Raw genomic sequence first — 21,788 nt, forward strand, 5'->3', positions numbered from 1 at the left:
AATATACTGCTCATATTCTATATATGTAGACACATGGAATGCTGCAGGTGGTAATGTTTCTTTTCATCATTCTACTGTACAAAACTGTGTTACTCCTGATTTTAGCTTTACATGACCCGTCAACTACCGGGGATTGTGGGCAAATCTATTGGAAACAGCTATGTCATTGTGTGTGGGAATCCTAGTACAAACATGTGACACGCAAGATTAAATTTCTTTTATTTATTTAACTTTCACTTTTATTACTACATTTTACATTCCACATGAACATCACACACAGTCAATAAGAAAAAGAAAGAACACAAACAACACAATATACAGGTAAACAACCTTAATAAGCACGACTAAAGTATTTCAAAACATTATCAAATGCTTCACATATGCTGGAAATGTCGTCTTGGAATTGAGAGAGCACAAAGACCAGTCGAGATCTCAGAAGGGTGCGTAGAAGTAGGCCAGTTTATCTACAGAGTCCTGACATCCAATTGCTGCCCGACAACAGCCCTGCTACACACTCAGCACAGACAGACTCACCATGTCCTTAGATTTTTTTAATTAGCAAAAACACTTACAAAAATTCAGAAAAATATCAAAAGAAAGCCATTATAAAAAATACTCTTTTGACCGTCCCAATAGGAAGATTGCGTCAAATGGCTAGAGTTAAGTTGATTAACAACATCAGGTGATGGACAGTGACATTCAGTGTGTGTTAAAACTGCGTGTGAGCAGGAAATCTAACATGCTGCTGTGGGATAAACCAATAAAAACTAAACATATACTATAACATTCCACCAACTATGTACACGAAATGGTGTGTCACCGAAACACAAGGAACTGTAGCTAACAACTGAATGGTAGAGGTTTGAAGCCCCTGACATTCTCCCAAAATTTTGTGACTCAAATGTATTTGTGCTAGTTGAATGTATGCTTCATATTCAACATTGCACAGTTCTTGGAGACATTCTAGATTTACATTCTACATTAAAACACTATTTTGCAGCAATTGAGGATAATTAGCCCCCATTTTGTAAATACTTTGCATAGATCGGAGTGCACATTACGATTTTGTTTTTGTGAGCTAGCCTTTCATACGATTTTTCCAAATTAGCGTCAGAATTATTTGTACTACATAGGAAAATCCAACATAAAATCTTTCAACTTGTTAAAATCATTTTATTTTATTGGAAAAAGAAGACAGTGTTTTGAAATAATTACTGTTTTACATTCCACTAGTAATTTAGAAAACAACTGTTTCGTTGAAACGGTACACTAGGTCATCGTGGTAGCGCTAAATCAATAGCTAATAACATGACAGGTCATGAAAGAATTATCTGAGAATGATATGAAACTACAGATTTTGCATTTGTACTCATGATAGTGTATTACAGACGTTGATTATTCACTGGATGGCTAAAATACTAAACGCCAAAATCATGACTGTGTTGTGATGCAAAGCGTTGGCCGATTGTTTAGATACATTTTTCTTTTGCAAAGCTTCCTATAGTTATTCCTTTTCAAGAATGCTGTGTTATAAAATAAGTGTAAATAAATATGCTAATATTCTGCAGACACTGCAGTGGCTGCATACAGTGTGTGATCATGAGCATATTTGTTGCTTGGTTAAGGTCATACAGTATCATTTTAGCTTATAAATTCAGATGAATAAGGAGACATTCATTACAACTTTTGATGAGTTTGTTGTAGCATGGCACACCAAACCTTAAAACCAATGCATGCTACAAAACCTTTTCTTAGTCTTCACTAATAAATATCTGCTTCTTTCATTTTTCACATTTACATTTCTCTTTAAATAGGTTTACAGTTATTGCCTCTAAACTGCAGAAAGCGCTGTAATGAACAATCAGTAGAAACAAAGGAGAGGAAAAAAAACACAGTCAACTCTTATTCGCTTGATAGCAGCTTCAGCGTTGAAAAGCTTTCTTGTTAAAGTTGTTGTGAAAGTACCATTTAAACTGCCAATTGCAAAAGTAATGCACAAGGTGTTAGTGAGTTAAGCTGACAATCGTGAGCTGGAGCAGAAACATTCCAAAATGAACACAGGAGACGTTCCAATTATGAGCCCAATAAGTTTTTCCACCACTTCTGCACCACTAGCAGGTAAACACACGACAGCTGGAATACTGGACAACTCAGGTGGTGGAAATAAAGTGTTTCTGAAACTTTATTGAGGACAAAGTCAGACGTTTTGAATGGAAGTGCATCCATAGAGGTTTTCTATTACACGACCAATGTAGTACAAAATACAAGCCTGAATCTGTTGCCCAGTTACGGAGGTGGCCTTGGCTGTGTGTCCAGGACAGTAACCATGGGTGAATATTTAAAATGCTGCAGAAAGTACACCATATATACTTTTGTGTCAATCAACTAAAACTGTGTGTATGTAGGTTAGAATGTTTTTGAGTTTAAATATAAGAAAGAGACCAGAACAGATGGCCTGAAGGCTGGAAGGGGAGAGCCGTAAGAACTGGCGTCGACATGAAACAACACTACTGGGGATAGTTGTTCTGTTGCCGACGTTTCGCCGACCTCATTTTCTCAAAACGTGACTCCATCTCTTCGAGGACTTTGGGAGTGTACCTCACTACCAGCTTCACTGTGCCCTGAGCAGCTTTGAGTAGTTCCACAGCTTTCTCGTGGTGCTCACCTTCCACGCTCTGGAAAAAGAACCGTTAAACTAGTTAGGATGCACACTAAACTGGAGTTCTAGGCAGTCCTTGCCTCTTTGCAGCAGCCAATCGCATTGCAGCGAGACGTGTCCTGCATAGAACGCAAGTGGGATTTATAATAACGTGTTAACTACTCTGAGCTCATCAGTATGGCACCAGTGATGTTGTTTTATGCAAATGACAAAGAGTATATGACTGTGACTACTGTTATACTGTGTGTCTACATGTTGGTACTGAACCATTTGGTTTAGTAATGTGACAAGTGGCCACCATCTTGGTGGAATTTTCAAAAAATTACACCCTGAACTGGTCGCCAGCCAATCGCACTCACATTCACACCTACGGGCAATTTAGAGTCTTCAATCAACCTACCACACATGTTTTTGGGATGTGGGAGGAAACCGGACAGCCCGGAGAAAACCCACGCTGGCACGGGGAGAACATGCAAACTCCACACATGCGGGGCCGGGATTTGAACTCCGGTCCTCAGAACTGTGAGACAAATGTGCTAACTAGTCGACTACCATGCCGCCATACCTAACCAATTCACAAAAAAACAATGACTATATTTACAGAAACTACAGAAACAGAATCATCTTTATTTGCCAAGTACGACGACAGACAGCCATTTGAAAGAAAATACTTTTGAGACATAAACAGTGCAGAGACTCACTGAGCAATAAAAGGTTACCAGTAATGTGGCAATGCCAACAGCTAAACAGCTTTGAAGTTGTATCTTTGCTTTATTGGTCCACCTCCTCACTGTTTTTAGCATAGGCTTCGCACATTTAAGTTTCTGCTTGTATGTTGTTATGAAGTGAATTAAGCAGTGATCCGACATGATATATTCTACTGCCCACACTGCTCATTTGACTAAAAATGTTCAATTTAGGCGCGATTTAGGTCGAGTTTTTTAGGGTAAGTAGTGACACAAAAACGTCACAGTAAATTTTAGGAGGTCAGTTTAGAGAACACTGGAATTTTGGCAGGTATGCGCTTAATAGTAGGCTTTACACGATCAAGATTTTTGGGGCCGATCAGCGAGTTTAAAAAAAAAAAAAAAAAAAAAAAAAAAAAAAAGATAACCGATCACCGATCTGATCACAAGATGGAGGAATGTGTCTATTTAAATGCCCTGTTCATTTACTGTATATACTAGTGTACTTAATTGCTCAAAAAATTATATATCTTTGTTCCTCAATTTATGCCAGTGAAGCATAGTGACAGACAGAACAAATGAATGGTCTTCTATTAGATGGCAGGAAGTAAATACAGTAATTAATGTATCCACTTTTGTGACATTTTTGTTTGTTGGTGTGCCGTGAGATTTTTCATTTGTAAAATATGTTCCTTGGCTCCATAAAGGTTGGAAATCAGTGTTCTAGTCAGAACGTGCAATCTAATCAGTCAGGTAAAACCAACATTACATGACAGAAATATGGGTGCTAACTTACTGTAATTAAATTATTTTTCATTAAATTACTTCACCCACACCAAAACTTTAGAGCATGAACATACCTCGAGCAAGCCTTAAACAAACGTCCTCTCCTGTCCTGAGCACCGGTGACCACCAACACACGTTTCCCCCATTTTGTCCTCATATTATAGTCGGCGCGATCCACTCTTGTTGTCGTCGCCACGGTAACGAGTGTATCCGGTCGGAGTTGAGTTGACAAGATAAAGCCCAATGATTGTAAAAAACGGGATGCGGCGGTATCGGAATACAAGATTTTATTGCAGTAGTCTGATATTGTGAAATCTTGAAAGAGCAAATTTGTCTTGTCGTCTGATCCGGGCATTACGTGTTGTCTGTCTCAGACGTGTTGTCTGTTCCACACCGCCGACATGTTTTTTTTTGTTTTTTTTATAAATAACTTTATTGGCCGTCGGATATTTACAGGACTACGCCAAAAGACACGCGACAAAGCTAAAAATAAACTAGCTTTTGGATTCAAATATACTGTGCACAATGGCGACACGGCGTAAATGTATTTTGCGGAGCCGATCAGGTGAATTCTGACATTAAAGCCGATCAGCATAAAATGCTAATTATCGGCCGATACCTATAAGGCTGATAAAATCGGTGTAAAGTCTACTTAATAGTAGATATCATTGACGGAGCTAATTGGGGTAGGGGTTCACCGAGTAGCAGATGAAATGAAAAGATCGATTGTCAGTGTGGAAATCCGCCTTTTGTGTATGGAGAAAAAGTTTTAGATCTTTGAGTCCAGCTCACGAAAAATGGGAGCAAAAACAAAAGTGTTGCATTTATATTTTTGTTCAGTATATTTCCATCCCAAACAATTGTGTCCCTGTCTGAACAAATTAGTAACAGATTTTGTCCGTAGATTTGTGGAGGCGCAAAGCATCAATCAATTAGTTGCTTTTGTATCAAACCCAAATTTCACAAAATTGACAGAAGAGCTATTAGGGAAAAGGTTTTTTTACATTTGCATGGACATGAAGATTATTGAACTTCAAAGTGATGTAGATTTGAATACAAGAGCTAGAGGTGAGGACTTCTGGTCACTTTTGAGTAAAGCTAAATGTCCACTGATTGTGTCAGTGATATTTTTACATTTGAGCATGCCTCTGAATACACTTGAACATTTAAGATAAATACCAATGGCACTATTTTATGTCCTTGTTAGGCATTGTACTTGATGTTTACATTTTATTTTATTTATACATTTGAGCATTTTTCATAAATTGACTCGCGTTATTGTGTATTGAAGATATCAAAAGCAGCTATTTTATGTCCCGGTTTGACATTCAATTTAATTAGATTTTATGTTGATTCCAACATATTGGCAGGTCTGACTCAGCTTATTTTTAAAAAAGTTATTATTATTATTATTTTTTTTTTTAAATGTTCAGTCAGGCTATGCTCACACTGCAGGGCTTGATGCCCAATTCAGATTTTTTTGTTCCATCCTATCTTGTTGTGTAGTCATTCAGATTACAAAAACAATGCAACTTCTGAAAGGAATGCGTCGGTGACACCAAACGCATGCGCACAACCGCGAGGCGCTGTATTTACGGAAGTATATGTGGCCCCTCGTGAAGGTCTCGTCATGACGCATTGGTGGAAACTTCAATGATTTTTTTGCAACCGGAGCAAACATTTCCTTATATTTATCAGTTATAAAGCACCTTCTTTCTGACTGTTTTCTGCTCCTTTGACTGCAGTTTGCTTTTGTTGAGTCTGTCCTGTCAATTGTGACCGTCCATATTGCACTAGTGTCAGATACATATCTGATTTACAGTATATTGCCAAAAGTATTCGCTCACCTGCCTTGACTCACGTATGATAATAAGTGATATCCCATTCTAAATCCATATAGTTTAATATGATGTTGGTCTACCCTTTGCCAGCTTTAACGTTTGTGGGAAGGATTTCAACAAGGTTTAGGAGCTAGTTTATGGGATTTTTTGCCCATTCTTTCAGGAGCATATTCGTGAGGTCACACACTTATGTTGGACTAGAAAGCCTGGCTCACTGTCCACTCAAAATCAACCCAAAGGGTGTTCCATCGGGTTGAGATCAGGACTCTGTGCAGGCCAGTCAAGTTCATCCATACCCAATTCTCTCATCCATGTCTTTATGGACCTTGCGCTGTGCACCGGTGCACAGACGTTGGAACAGGAAAGGGTAATCCCCAAAGTGTTTGACCGTCCTAAATCTCTTGGTATGATGAAGCATTCAGAGTTCCTTTCACTGGAGCTCAGAGGCTAAAATTTGGGAGATTTCTTACATTGTGGGAATAGTTTGGAGATGCCCCTTTCCTGTTCCAACATTTATGTGCACCAGCGCACAAAGCAAAGTCTATAAAGACACGGATGAGAGAGTTTGGTGTGGATGAACTCGACTGGCCTGCACAGAGTCCTGATCTCAACCCGATAGAACACCATTAATTAGAGTGCAGACTTCGAGCCATGCCTTCTCATCCAACATCAGTGTGTAACCTCATAAATGCGCTTCTGGAAGAATGGTCTTAAATTCCCATAAACACACTCCTAAAATTTGTGGAAAACCTTCCCAGAAGAGTTTGAGATGTTATAATTGCAGAGGGTGGACGGATGTCATATTAAACCCTATGGATTAAGAATGGGATGTCACTTAAATTCATATCTGAGTCAAGGCAGGTGAGCGAATACTTTTGGTAATATACAGTTGTGCTCATACGTTTACATACCCTGGCAGAATTTATGATTTCTTGGCCATTTTTCAGAGAATATGAATCACACAAAAACTTCTCTTTCACTCATGGTTAGTGCTTGAGTGAAGCCATTTATTATCAAACAACTGTGTTGACTCTTTAAATCATAATGAAATCAGAAACTTCACAAATGACCCTGATCAAGAGTTTACATACCCCAGTTTTTAATACCGTGTATTGCCCCCTTTCAATTCTATGACAGCTTGGAGTCTTTTGTGTACTTGTGGATGAGGCTCTTTATTTTCTCTGATGGTAAAGCTGCCCATTCTTCTTGGCAAAAGGCCTCCAGTTTCTGTAAATTCTTAGGCTGTCTTGTATGAACTGCACGCTTGAGATCTCTCCAGAGTGGCTCAATGATATTGAGGTCAGGAGACTGAGATGGCCACTCCAGAACTGTCACTTTATTCTTCTGCAGCCAATGACAGGTCGACTTTTTCTAGTATTTTTTGATAACATGCTGCATTCATCTTGCCATCAATTTTGACTAAGTTTCCCATGCCTTTGTAGCTCACACATCCCCAAAATCTCAAGGATATGTAAACTTTTGATCGGGGTAATTTGTGTACTTTCTGTTGCCCTTATAATTTAAAAAGAGTAAACACAGTTGTTTGATAATAAATGGCTTCACCCAAGCACTAACCATGAGTGAAAGAAAGGTTTTTGTGTTATCATTCATATTTTCTGAAAAATGGCCAACAAATCATAAATTCTGCCAGGGTATGTAAACTTATGAGCACAACTGTAGTGTATATCCACATAGGAGAGAGGCCTGGGTTGGATATGAAAGAATTGTACTGTTCACACTGATGAAGAAAATCAGATGTGATTGGATAAAAAACAAAAAAGAATCCATCCATCCATTTTCCGAGCCGGTTCTCCTCACGAGGGTCGCGGGCGTGCTGGAGGCTATCCCAGCCATCATCGGGCAGGAGACGGGGTACACCCTGAACTGGTTGCCAGCCAATCGCAGGGCACATACAAACAAACAACCATTCGCACTCACATTCACACCTACGGGCAATTTAGAGTTGTCAATTAACCTACCATACATGTTTTTGGGATGTGGGAGGAAACCGGAGTGCCCGGAGAAAACCCACGCAGGCACGGGGAGAACGTGCAAACTCCACACAGGCGGGGCCGGGGATTGAACCCCAGTCCTCAGAACTGTGAGGCTGACGCTCTAACCAGTCGGCTACCGTGCCGACAAAAAAAAATAATAATAAAAACAAAAAAAATCTGAATTGACTTGCAGTGTGAATATAGCTTGTGAATGATTTATTTTCTGGAGCTTAATAATAAATAAAATTAAAAAAATGTTTGCCTCTTCCACTGACAAATACAATACAATACATAAAATTAGGCTTTGCGCGATCAGAAATTTTTGAGGCCGATCAGCAAGTTTAAAAAAAAAAAAACGATCACCGATCCAATCACAAGATGGAGCAATGTGTCCATTTACATGACTTGTTCATTTGTTGTATATACTTGTGTACTTTATGACTTGTTCATTTATTGTATATACCATCATCCATCCATCCATCCATTTTCTGTACCGCTTATCCTCATAGGGTCACGGGCGTGCTGGAGCCCATCCCAGCTCAAAATTATTCTCTAGCATTTTAGACAAAAGTTAAAACATCAAAGACCTCTAGGGGGCATTCAGGGATTGGCCACTGACATAAGTTTAGGTCAGCTCAACATTACAACACCCTAACCCTAACCCCAACCCGCACTTTTTCACGGGGATTCTCATTCTTAAATCAGTGTGAAAAACAATGTAGTGGTTCTGTTAAACTTCAGTGTGATTGGTACGATAGTGCAGCAAATTGAAAGTGTGGATGCCACCATCTAAACCCTGGAGCGCATCAACAAGCAGGTCCTATGGCAGGGGTATTCAACAAACATTTTAAAAGGTCCAGATCGAGAAAATTTCTTGAAGCAAAGGTCCTGAACATCATCTAGTGTTTATTGATTGTGATATATATTTAAGTAGCCTGCCTAATTGTCTACATCCGCTTGTAATCAGTCAAATCCAAAAACCTTTTGGCATTTATTGTCAACACAGAACTAAACAAATACATATAACTGCGGATATGTACAGTTGTGCTCATAAGTTAACATACCCTTGCAGTTATTATTATTATTTTTTAATATAACTATGACTGATGACTAAACAAGGACCGTAATTATTTTTTTATGGTTATATGTTTTGTTTAATGATTGTGCTTTTCTGAAATGCTTGACAGTGTAACTTGAATCCTATAAAAAAAATAAAAATAAATAAAAACATTTTCTCACTTGGTCCAAGTTTTCTTTAAAGAATTGTACACATCTTAAAATTATAAACAAAATAAAAAGTAGGGCTGGAAATTTCAAAATAACAGACAAATAAAAAGAGAAAGTTATACGTGTCAAAATGAAAGTGCTTAACTTCAAAAAAATAAGTTTTGCCTTTTCGGTTTGGCATCTAACAGCCAAGTCTCAAACAATTGTACATATTTTAAGGAATCTTAACAACTGAGCCGTTTTAGGTGTTTTGTCTGTTCAAAATCTTTGTTTTGTTTCATAAGGGCGTTTCTCCATCAACTCACTCACACGCTTAAGGCTTCTTTGTACTCGGGCGGGCGGCGACCGCGCTGAGGTCACTGCGGCTATCCCGCGCGCAGTTTGCCTTTATACTCGAGCGCAACCCACGCGTGCAGTTTTGAAAATGTACTCCACTTCTCCTCCAAGTCTTGGGTGTTGCTATGGCTGGTATTGGCTCGGACACCACAGGGTGCAGTTTCCTCTGCATTTTTTGGGCCATTTCCGGTAGCCGTTTTTACTTTCTGTACCAAGGAACAAAGCAACAACAATGGCGACCGTGGAACAGTCTCTGCTAGAACAAATGGCTAGATGACCAGATAATACGTTTAATTATGCTGCAAAATCGATCAAGAGGGCGGCGGCGTAGATTGTATGTAGAACCAAGGGGCACGCTGAGTACGTCATCACTGCATGTGACTAAAATGGACCGTGTGCGCGTCAAGTGACGCATAGGGACCGGGCGGGGCAATGCGTCGGTCACGTGATGTAATTCGGGCATTGTCGGCCGCGAGAGCGCGGGAGTATAAAGAGGCCTTTCGTCTCTTTCCTGCTACGTTTCTACTCACCTCTGTCTGGGCTGCGGGCAGTCAGTGATCACTGCCTGAGATCTGATTTGATTGGCTGAAGGGGGTGGCTGAACTCTTGTGATTGGTCGGTACAGTTTGCACTACCGTAAAGGCTGTAATGCTGTGCAGCTTAAAATAGAAGCACCCTGTACAGTAGGTACAGAAAGTATTCAGACCCCCTTACATTTTTCACTCTCTGTTATTTGCAGCCATTTGCTAAAATCATTTAAGTTCATTTTTTCCCCCTCAATGTACATACAGCATCCCAATTTGACAGAAAAAAACGGAATTGTTGAAATTTTTGCAGATTTATTAAAAAAGAAAAAGTGAAATATCACACCGCCATAAGTATTCAGACCCTTTGCTCAGTATTTAGTAGAAGCACCCTTTTGAGCTAATACAGCACTGAGTCTTTTTGGGAATGATGCAACAAGTTTTTCACACCTGGATTTGGGGATCCTCTCCCATTCCTCCTCGCAGATCCTCTCCAGTTCTGTCGGGTTGGATGGTGAACGTTGGTGGACAGCCATTTTCAGCCATTCAAGAACAGTCACGGAGTTGTTCTGAAGCCACTCCTTCGCTATTTTAGCTGTGTGCTTAGGGTCATTGTCTTGTTGGAAGGTGAACCTTCGGCCCAGTCTGAGGTCCTGAGCAATCTGAAGAAGGTTTTTGTCCAGGATATCGCTGTACTTGGCCACATCCATCTTTCCTTCAATTGCAACCAGACGGGCGGCACGGCGGCTAACTGGTTAGAGCGTCTGCCTCACAGTTCTGAGGACCAGGGTTCAAACCCCGGCCCCGCCTGTGTGGAGTTTGCATGTTCTCCCTGTGCCTGCGTGGGTTTTCTCCGGGCACTCTGGTTTCCTCCCACATCCCAAAAACATGCATGGTAGGTTAATTGACGACTCTAAATTGCCTGTAGGTGCAAATGTGAGTGCAAATGGTTGTTTGTTTGTATGTGCCCTGCGATTGGCTGGCAACCAGTTCAGGGTGTACCCCGCCTCCTGCCCGATGATAGCTGGGATAGGCTCCAGCACGCCCGCGACCCTACTGAGGAGAAGCGGCTCAGGAAATGGATGGATGCAACCAGACGTCCTGTTCCTGCAGCTGAAAAACACCCCCACAGCATGATGGTGCCACCACCATGCTTCACTGTTGGGACTGTAATGGATAGGTGATCAGCAGTGCCTGGTTTTCTCCACACATACCGCTTAGACTTGGCCAGATCTGTACCTTGCCACAATTCTGTCTCTGCGCTCTTCAGGCAGTTCCTTTGACCTCATGATTCTCATTTGCTCTGACATGCACTGTGAGCTGTAAGGTCTTATATAGACAGGTGTGTGGCTTTCCTAATCAAGTCCCATCAGTATAACCAAACACAGCTGGACTCCAATGAAGGTGTAGAACCATCTTAAGGGTGATCAGAAGAAATGCACAGCGCCCCAGTTAAATATATGAGTGTCACAGCAAAGGGTCTGAAGACTTATGGCGTTGTGATATTTCAGTTTTTCTTTTTTAATAAATCTGCAAAGATTTCATCAATTCCATTTTTTCTGTCAATATAGGGTGCTGTGTGTACATTGAGGAAAAAAATGAACAAATGATTTTGGCAAATGGCTACAATATAACAAAGAGTGAAAAATTTAATGGGGTCTGAATACTTTCCGTACCAACTGTATGTCTTCAATCATAACCTCTCTTTTTTTTGGCTATGGGGTGGGTCCCTATAGGACTGCTTCTGGAGCCGGACCTGGACCGCGGTCTGCCAGTTAGTGACCACTGCCCTATGGGCTCAACTCGCGATTTGCAAAGGAACTCTGTTGTGGTTTGGTTCACACTTGAGCCCAAAGTGTGAACGTTGCATGGACAAAAAGAGAGAGGCCAACATTAAATGATAATGGAAAGCACTGGAAAATTGCAAAGATCGCAGAATTGCCCTCCCTTTTACGGCACCTCTTTGTGTCTGTAGATGTGTGCAGAGAAAATAAATACTAAAAAACGACGGGATTTCTGGTGAACATAACCAACCTTTGAACTGGAAACAAAAGATGTGTAGGTTACATTTAAGAACGTATCACAGTCTGACTGCACTAGCTGCTAAACTGTTGTTGTATTAGATCAAATGTAACAAAATAAAGAATGAAGCTGAGCAAAAAAATGGAGACTTTCTTGAAAGAAGTGAACTTACCACCCCATTGACAGAGAGAAGCTGATCACCTCTCTTCAGGCCACCGTGTCGGTCGGCAATGCCTGCTGGGATGATCCGTGAGATGTAAATGGGAGAGTTTTGCTCCTTTCCGCCCATTATGTTGAATCCCAAGCCTTCTTCTGTTTTAGGAAGTTCCACCACACGTGGGTGTGAGTGTCCCTCACTTGCTGCAAAAGCTGCTACGGTTGCCTACACAATTAGAGTTTCTATGTTATTATTTGTAATATACTGTAACATGGGGACTGTACGATTGTACCTTTGCTGTAGCATTTGCTCTGACTTCAGGACTGCTGTTTATGTCCACTGTCTCATACACATGCTCATAAACCTGTGGAAACAAATTTACCAAAGGTCAAGAAATACTACACTAAATATAGTGGCCCCTCCAAAGTCAAATGCCCCAAAAGTGGTACAATCTGGTGATCAACTAAAATTTTCTGGAGAAATATGCTTAAAAAAATTCTAATCATCATCATGATATACAAGACAAAGGTGGCTTCAATTAGTATTTTTACTTGTATGACCGTTTACAATGTACAAAGCTACTTAAAACATTTCCTGTAGAATTAATAAAGGTTTTGTGATGGCAACAGTTTGAACCTGGAACAAATTTATTTTTCATTAGTTCCCGTGGAAAACAAATTTCACTTCAACCCTTGTCACGAAACAGACTGAGGCGGTCCCACTGTAATCAACACGCAGAGGAACAAGGCAAGTGCACTGAAACCACACCAACTGAATTATTCAAAACAATTACACTCCAAGCATCTTACTTCTCTGACAGCATTGCAGAATTCACTCTGTAGGACCCTCTGCAGGGCCTGCAACTTCTGAGGAGGAACCTCCCCTGTCCTCTGAAGCTTGTCAAGCAGTTCAATGGCACGGTTAATATCTGTCAACAAACAAAGAACATATACAAAAATTAAAAAAAAGGCAGTTTTGAAAATGCAAACTCAAGGACCATAAACATTTAGAGGAAACTAGCTAAGTCTTACAGTGTTTGCAATGTTAAAAAAAAGTACAAAACATTTATAATCATTTGACAAAACTGAATGATCAACCTACAGTATACATGAATTGTGTGAAAAATTCCATCTTTACAATAATACTGTGGTAACTTTTGCGACGGCACTGCAAAAGAAGCTGCATATGTTGCAATCGACAATTAGAAACCTATTGTTAACGCCTCTCTGAGCGTGACAATCATAACTGACTAAATTATTAGGTCCAGTGGTGTGAAAAAGTATTTCCCCCTTCCTGATTTCTTATTTTTTGTTTGTAACACTTCATTAAATGTTTTTTTTATTAGGGGAGGGAAAAAAATACAAACCTACATGGCCATGTGTGAAAAAGTGATTGCCCCCCCTGTTAAAACATAACTGTTGTTTATCATACCCGAGTTCAATTTCTCTAGCCACACCCAGGTCTGATACTGCCACACCTGTTCTCAATGAAGAAATTGCTTAAAAATAGGACCTGCCTGACAAAGTTAAGTAGACCAAAAGATCCTCAAACGCTAGACATCATGCTGAGATCTAAAGAAATTCAAGAACAAATGAGAAAGAAAATAATTGAGATCTATCATTGTGGACAAGGCTCTAAAGCCATTTCTAAAGCTTTGGGACTCTACCGAACCACAGTGAGACCCATTATCCACAAATGGCGAAAACAGAGAACAGTGGTGAACCTTCCCAAGAGTGGCCGGTCGACCAAAATCACCCCAGGAGCGCAGCGACCACTCATCCAAGAGGTCACAAAACACCCCACAACAACATCCAAAGAACTGCAGGCCTCACTTGCCTCAGTTAAGGTCAGCATTCATGACTCCACCATAAGAAAGAGACTGGGCAAAAATGGCCTGCATGGCAGAGTTCCAAGACGAAAACCACTGCTGAGCAAAAAGAACATTAAGACGTCTTAATTTTACCAGAAGACATCTTGATTTCCCAAAGACTTTTGGTAAAACTCTGTGGTCTGATGAGACAAAAGTTGAACTTTTTGGAAGGGAACAATAAGTCCCTGCAACTTATCACGGAGTACAGATACTGTAATACTCTGCTATATGACAGTTGTTGCTTTGCGGTCTCGCTATATTGCAGATTTTTATTTGTACAATTTGTACATTATTTTTGTGTTATCCATTACTCTTGCTCTCTCTCTCTCTCAATGTATTGTTTCAGCCTGCCACAATAGAGCATTTTTTAGAACGCTATATTTTCCCAAAAACTATCACGATAAACGAATAATCTTTTTATGCCACCGACGTTATAGAGCATAATTCAAGTACATCCTTTTTAAGAACAAATAACTTTCAATTGTAAAGAACATTGAACTGTACAACAATAGATAGATAAATAAGATGGATAAATAAATCAGACTCAGGCTCTGTTTGCAAAAATTGCACTTAATATCAATCATTTGACACATCCGTATAGAGTCATTATCCACTAAAAAGGCCCAAAAAATGTCAAAGCCTGCCAAATTTGAATGAATAAAAAAAAAATAATAAATAAAAAACACACCATGTATGAACTCGAAAGCATTTGGGCTTTGTCACTGTTTTTAAATCAGATGCCATACATTTTAATATCACAAATTTCTTTTAGTCTTTATTTTTATATATTGAATGAATGTCGCGTCATGTACTGTATAATTTCTGCTCCCTAATTGCTTTTGAAAAATATTTTATCTCTCAATAAGCTTTAACCAGGTTAAATAAAGGATGAATAAAATGTAAAATAAGGCCCGCCCTCGAGCTGCTGGACTGTGATGTGAGACCTTCACCTGTCAATCAATGATGCTGAAAATGGGTTCGCTGAAGTCAACTACTGCCTGAATATTGGTAACGTGTGCTGCTGTGGTTATGGTTTATAAACAGTTAACTTTCCCATGTGTGTGTGTTATGTGGGAAACACAACTCCGAGCTGACATTTTAACGATAACGCCGCGGTCTAGTGAGCTTTTTAGCTCACTAGCTCGTTAGCTTGCCAGCTAGTGAATGTAATAAATTGTTGACTTTTCCTTAAGCGTCCCAGTTTTGTGCATCTACGAAGCAAACGCAGTTCTGCCTGCAGCTTGCTGTGTGAGGGGCACGGCGGGTGTCACCACAACAATGAAAACGTAGAGTCCAGAAAAAACTCCCGTCTCCATTGTATGGAAAGATAACTCGCCCAATTCTGCCTCTGATTGGCTAGCACCAAGAAAGGATTTGTACTTTTCAACATCAGCACACCTGGGCCTGATCCCGCCCCCCTGGGCCTCGATTGATTGGGTGGGGTCCTCAGCCACCGTGGTGCGGCCACAGCAATTACAGTCGGTCTTTGTGCATGTAAAACGGTATATCAATTCACTTGCATGTTTCCGCAGGCACACACCCCTTACTGCAACAAATAACTCATGAATATGCAAAACGCTTGTGTATCCCCTCACTTACACTCTCGTCCTGTACACTTAATACACACATCATTTACATAACTAATGCCACCACACTTCAGTTGTACAGCCGGGTTCACGACCCTGGTCCTGCATGCGTCTTCTCCTGCCCTTGTCCTGTTCTATCTTGTCCTGTCCTTCCCTCACACGGTGTAGCACTACAGCCCAATGCAACACTCATATTTAACGTTTCATTGTTGTAGATAATGTAATGATTTACTTCACTCATCCTGTTTACAATTAGTGCTTTGTCTTTGTTTCTTTCTCCCTTCTAGAAACTTTGTTCTGTTCGACTGATCAACTCTGATTCCAAATAAACATCAATTATAATACCATAGCGGAAGCTTAAAAACTCCACTGTGACACAGTAAAACTGTTTCGGCATAAAAGGGATACATATTTTCCATTCTGCTTGACTTAACAGCCAAACAGAACAAAAAAAAATAAAAAAATATAATAAATAATAAATCGACACACACACACACATTGGGCAGGTCTTAAACCACGCGTCTTCGGACGCAGAATGAATATGCTTCATTTGTCCCTGCTAATTTTTGTGCGTCTCAGACGCAGGGCGCACGTCAAACGGGATCCCTGCCAACAGTAAAATATGGTGGTGGTAGGGTGATGTTCTGGGGCTGTTTTTCTATTTCAGGGCCTGGAAGACTTGCTGTGATAAAATGAACCATGAATTCTGCTGTCTACCCAAAAAAATAATACATAAATGAATAAATAAAATACAAATACAAAAATTTAAAATAAATCCTGAAGGTAAATATTTGGCCATCTGTTCGTGACCTCAAGCTGAAACAAACTTGAGTTCTGCAACAAGACAATGATCCAAAACACACCAGCGAGTCCACCTCTGAATGGCTGAAGAAAAACAAAATGAAGACTTTGGAGTGGCCTCCTCAAAGTCCTGTCTCGATTGCGCATTTTGAGTGGCGATGGAATCGCTGTTTTCCTTGTTTCACTGCGTTCGCGTTATTCACCTTACTACGATATAAACAATTACTGATGAGGTAGAACACGTGTTCTGGTTTTAATCATGACTTCGAAATTTCTAGAAAGAACAAGTATAATACTCTGATAACATTTCACAAATATATAGTTGACAAACCCCCTCAAAGAAATCTAGGTGAGTAAGGCCATTTTTCAAATCCATAAGCGCATCTTTATAATATTTTTCTATGCCTTTTACAATTTTTTAGGCGTACCGCTAGCCAGGTCCATTACTCTGACTGGCCGCCATGATGATAAATAATTTCCTGTCCGTCGTTTCCAACGCCAATTTCATCAATATTATCTACTACAAATGCCTCTTAACTGTTCTCTATTTATTCCTTAGTATGCATGTTAACAACTTGTGGAGTGTTTGTTCATTTTCGACTCTAATTTTCTATGTTTGAGTGTCAAATTAAACCACACATCACCTGACTGTCATCTGCAAACTGTTTGGCCCTTGACCATTATATTTTAAACCTGGACCCTTGGCTTTCTATAACTATTTAAGATCATTATTATTTGTCATCTGTTTCTGTGTTTAGCCAGCTTTCCAATGATGTTTAATACATTCAACATTAACATCCGTAAACTAATTAGATAATTGTAGCTAGGCTTTACACGATCAGGATTTTTGGGGCCGATCACCGAGTTTAAAAAACCGATAACCGATCACCAATCCGATCACATGATAGAGGAATGTGTCTATTTAAATTACCTGTTCATTTACTGTACATACTTGTGTACCAAATTGCTCAAAAAAATTCTATTTACAAAAAAGAATGTATTTTTGTTCTTCTATTAATGTCAGTGAGGCATAGTGACAGACAGGACAAATGAATGGTCTTTTATTAGATGGCAGAAAGTAAATACAGTAATTAATGTATCCACTTTTTGTGACATTTTTGTTTGTTGGTGTGCCGTGAGATTTTTCAATTGTAAAATATGTTCCTTACCTCCATGAAGTTGGAAATCACTGCTCTAGTCAGATCGTGTATTCTAATCAGTCAGGTCAAACCAACTTTACAACATGACAGAAATATGGGTCCTAACTTACTGTAATTAAATTACTTTATTTTTAATTAAATTACTTCACCCAGACCAAAACTTTAGAGCATGATTCGACAGAACGGCAGCATGTTTACGTCCAACCGTTCATGCTAGCAGTAGCTTGCTAGGCTACATAATGTTTTGTTGCCTGCTTGCAAGCCGTATCATATTAAAAGTACGGGATCATACCTCAAGCAAGCCTTAAACGAACGTCCTCTCCTGTCCCAACCACCAGTGACCACCAACACACGTTTTTCCCCATTTTGTTTTTATAATACAGTCGACGCGAGCCACTCTTGTTGTCGTCCCCACGGTAACGAGTGTATCCGGTCGGAGTTGAGTTGACAAGATAAAGCCCACTGATCGTACAAAACGGGATGCGCCGGTATCGGAATACAAGGTTTTATTGCAGTAGTCTGACATAGTGCAGAAAGAAAGAAAGAGCAGATTTGTCTTGTAGTCTGATCCGACATTACGTGTTGTCTGTCTCAGACGTGTTGTCTGTTCTACACCGCCAACATTTTTTTTTTTTTAAATAACTTTATTGGCTGTCAGATATTTACAGGTCTACGTCAAAAGACATGCAACAAGGCTAAAAATAAACTAGCTTTTGGATTCAAATATACTGTGCACGATGGCGACGAGGAGTAAATGTATTTTCCGGAGCCGATCAATCGGCGAATTATGACATTAAAGCCAATCAGCATAAAATGGCGTCATTGATTGGCTCCGCAAAAGACATTTACTCCGCGTCGACATCGTGCACAGTATATTTGAATCCAAAAGCTAGTTTATTTTTTAGCCTTGCCGCGTGTCTTTTGGCGTAGTCCTGTAAATATCTGACGGCCAATAAAGTTTTTTTTTTTTTTTTTAAAAACAAAAAAAACATGTCGGCGGTGTGGAACAGACAACACATCTGAGACTGACAACACGTAATGCCCGGATCAGACTACAAGACAAATTTGCTCTTTCAAGATTGTCAGACTACTGCAATAAAATCTTGTATTCCCGATACCACCGCATCCCGTTTTTTACGATCATTGGGCTTTATCTTGTCAACTCAAATGCGACCGGATACACTCGTTACTGTGGCGACGACAACAAGAGTGGATCGCGCCGACTATATTATGAGGACAAAATGGGGAAAAAACGTGTGTTGGTGGTCACCGGTGCTCAGACAAGATGTTCGTTTAAGGCTTGCTTGAGGTATGTTCATGTACTTTTAATACAATACGGCTCGCAAGCAGGAAACAAAAACGATATGTAGCCTAGCAACCGAGTGGAAGCACGAACGGTTGGACGTAAACATGCCGCCGTTCTGTCGAATCACGCTCTAAGGTTTCGGTGTGGGTGAAGTAATTTAATTACAATAAAGTAATTTAATTACAATAAAGTAATTTAATTACAGTAAGTTAGCACCCATTATTTCTGTCATGTTGTAATTTTGGTTTGACCTGGCTGATTAGAATACACGATCTGACTAGAGCAGTGATTTGCAACATTTATGGAGCCAAGGAACATATTTTACAATTAAAAAATCTCATGGCACACCAACAAACAAAAATGTCACAAAAAGTGGATACATTAATTATTGTATTTATTTCCTGCCATCTAATAGAAGAGCATTTCTTTGTTCTGTCTGTCACTATGCCTCACTGGCATAAATAGAGGAACAAAGATACATTATTTATTGTAAATATAATTTTTGGAGCAATTAAGTACACAAGTATATACAGTAAATGAACAGGTCATTTAAATAGACCATCTTTTCCTCCATCTTGTGATCGGATCGGTGATCGGTTTTTTTTTGTTAACTCGCTGATCAGTCCCAAAAATCCTGATCGTGTAAAGCCTAATTGCTTAAGAAATTTATGTACCGGTATAAATTTATGTGCAGGTACACTAAGTCTACCAATGATATAATAAGGTCTCTGACTGACCTGACCCCAAGTGAGGCAATATATTTCTCCCGTTTTTGGAATCACTGGTATGTTTGTATGTACATTGAGCACACATCTGTATTTATGTGTATTTTGTTTTTTATGGTTGTCTGTATATTGTGCGAGTCTTTTTACCTGGACCTTCAGTCTGTCAATAAAGATAACATAATATAATATTTGTCAGGGTACCTTTCGCCCCCGTTGTCCCACGTCGCTAAGGTTGTGGCCAGTGACTGTGTTACTTGTGATCATAATTACTGGTTATCAAAGTACCAACATTTTATTGTATCTTCCAGCTTTAAATAATAGTCATGAAAATATGCTGATACAAACTCAAACTAGATACGGCAAAGGGCGAGACTAACATGTTTACTAATCATGTGCGTCCCTTAAGCATAGTAACACGACCTAACAGCGGCTGAAGTCGGCTTTTCGTGGCTAGCAAGACACACAAGGTGCTCTTCTTTCAGTCTTCTTGTTGGAATTCATCCTAACCATCTTTAATTTCATTACTGCAAAACGTAAAATTATTGTCATTTCAAATAAACGGGACAGGCACTTCCCCTGACGTTTGCTAATTAGCAACGATACAATGTAACATGGCATTTATCGCAAAACTTGGGCAGCATTCTCGGCTTTCAAATCAGATACACAACAAACTGATAACATACGCCCACTACAAAGTACAGTTCTATCATGACTACCTCGGGGTGCATATAGTAATAGCATATGTATTTGGCTAACGCTAGTTTTAGGCTAAAACATTCCCCTCGACACAAACATTTCGAAGCTATACTAGCTAGCCAATTACTTTACCTCTCTCCAGACGTACTGGCTCCCCAAGCGACGCCATTTTCCTACCGAGACACTGTTTGATGTTACGCTGAATGACAAGTATGGGAAACTAAAATTGGAAAACCTCGCTGACGTTACGTGCTCTCAACCAAGACGATGAATCAGATTAGCTAAATTAGCAGGCTACGCTAGCGGCCAGTGTCATGGTGCATTCAGGGAGCGCTGGAAAACAAACAAGTTTGGCTTCTTAAAATCTAAATTGAAGTGATGTTACAAAAAGGATACAATTGGTTAAATGGCAATAACTTTATTTATTTTGCAGTATAGGTAATATTAGGATTCATTGAGAACCTGTTTTGTTACTTTTCTTCTTAATGTGAAGTACCACGTCAGTTTACAGTCATTTCAAATAAACGGGACAGGCACTTCTGCTGACGTTTGCTAATTAGCAACGATACAATGTAACATGGCATTTATCGCAAAACTTGGGCAGCATTCTCGGCTTTCAAATCAGATACACAACAAACTGATAACATACGCCCACTACATAGTACAGTTCTATCATGACTATATATATATATATATATCCATCCATCCATTTTCCTCCGCTTATCCGAGGTCGGGTCACGGGGGCAGCAGCCTCAGCAGGGAAGCCCAGACTTCCCTCTCCCCAGCCACTTCCTCCAGCTCTTCTGAGGGAATCCCAAGGCGTTACCAGGCCAGCCAAGAGACATAGTCTCTCCAGCGTGTCCTGGGTCGTCCCCGGGTCTCCTGTATATCCATGGATATTATTATTATCCATCCATCCATTTTCCAAGCCGCTTATCCTCACAAGGGTCGCAGGCGTGCTGGAGCCTATCCCAGCTATCTTTGGGCAGGAGGCGGGGTACACCCTGAACTGGTTGCCAGCCAATCACAGGGCACACATAAACAAACAACCATTCGCACTCATATTCACACCTCGGGGCAATTTAGAGTCTTCAATCAACCTACCATGCATGTTTTTGGGATGTGGGAGGAAACCGGAGTGCCCGGAGAAAACCCACGCAGGCACGGGGAGAACATGCACACTCCACACAGGCGGGGCCGGGGATTGAACCACAGTCATCAGAACTGTGAGCCAGACGCTCTAACCAGTCGTCCACCGTTCCGCCTATTATTATTATTATTATTATTATTATTATTATTATTATTATTATTATTATCCATCCATCCATCCATTTTCTTTACCGCTTATCCTCACTAGGGTCGCGGGCCGCTGGAGCCTATCCCAGCTATCTTCGGGAGGGAGGCGGGGTACA

The 21,788-nt window shown here is 40.1% G+C and overlaps 1 protein-coding gene across 1 annotated transcript; it reads right to left on the reverse strand.

Moving 5' to 3' along the window:
* Positions 1-202: 202 nt before the first annotated feature.
* lin7c (lin-7 homolog C (C. elegans)) lies at positions 203-20,716 on the reverse strand. The gene is made up of 5 exons (XM_061758778.1): positions 20,509-20,716; positions 13,042-13,160; positions 12,525-12,596; positions 12,248-12,457; positions 203-2,675 (listed from the first exon to the last, which is right to left on the reverse strand). The coding sequence occupies exons 1-5, from the start codon at positions 20,543-20,545 to the stop codon at positions 2,508-2,510; spliced, it is 606 nt and encodes a 201-aa protein (XP_061614762.1). The 5' UTR covers positions 20,546-20,716; the 3' UTR covers positions 203-2,507.
* Positions 20,717-21,788: the final 1,072 nt, after the last annotated feature.

The sequence above is a fragment of the Phyllopteryx taeniolatus genome, chromosome 2 (assembly GCF_024500385.1).
Source record: "Phyllopteryx taeniolatus isolate TA_2022b chromosome 2, UOR_Ptae_1.2, whole genome shotgun sequence".
NCBI lineage: Eukaryota > Metazoa > Chordata > Actinopteri > Syngnathiformes > Syngnathidae > Phyllopteryx > Phyllopteryx taeniolatus.

Coding starts and splice junctions, on each gene's coding strand:
- lin7c (XM_061758778.1), bottom strand. CDS start 20,545: ATGGCGTCGCTTGGGGAGCCAGTACGTCTGGAGAGAG. Junction 12,597..13,041: donor TCTGCAATGCTGTCAGAGAA/GTAAGATGCTTG, acceptor TTGTTTCCACAG/GTTTATGAGCATGTGTATGA. Junction 2,676..12,247: donor TTCTCTCTGTCAATGGGGTG/GTAAGTTCACTT, acceptor TTCTTTTTCCAG/AGCGTGGAAGGTGAGCACCA.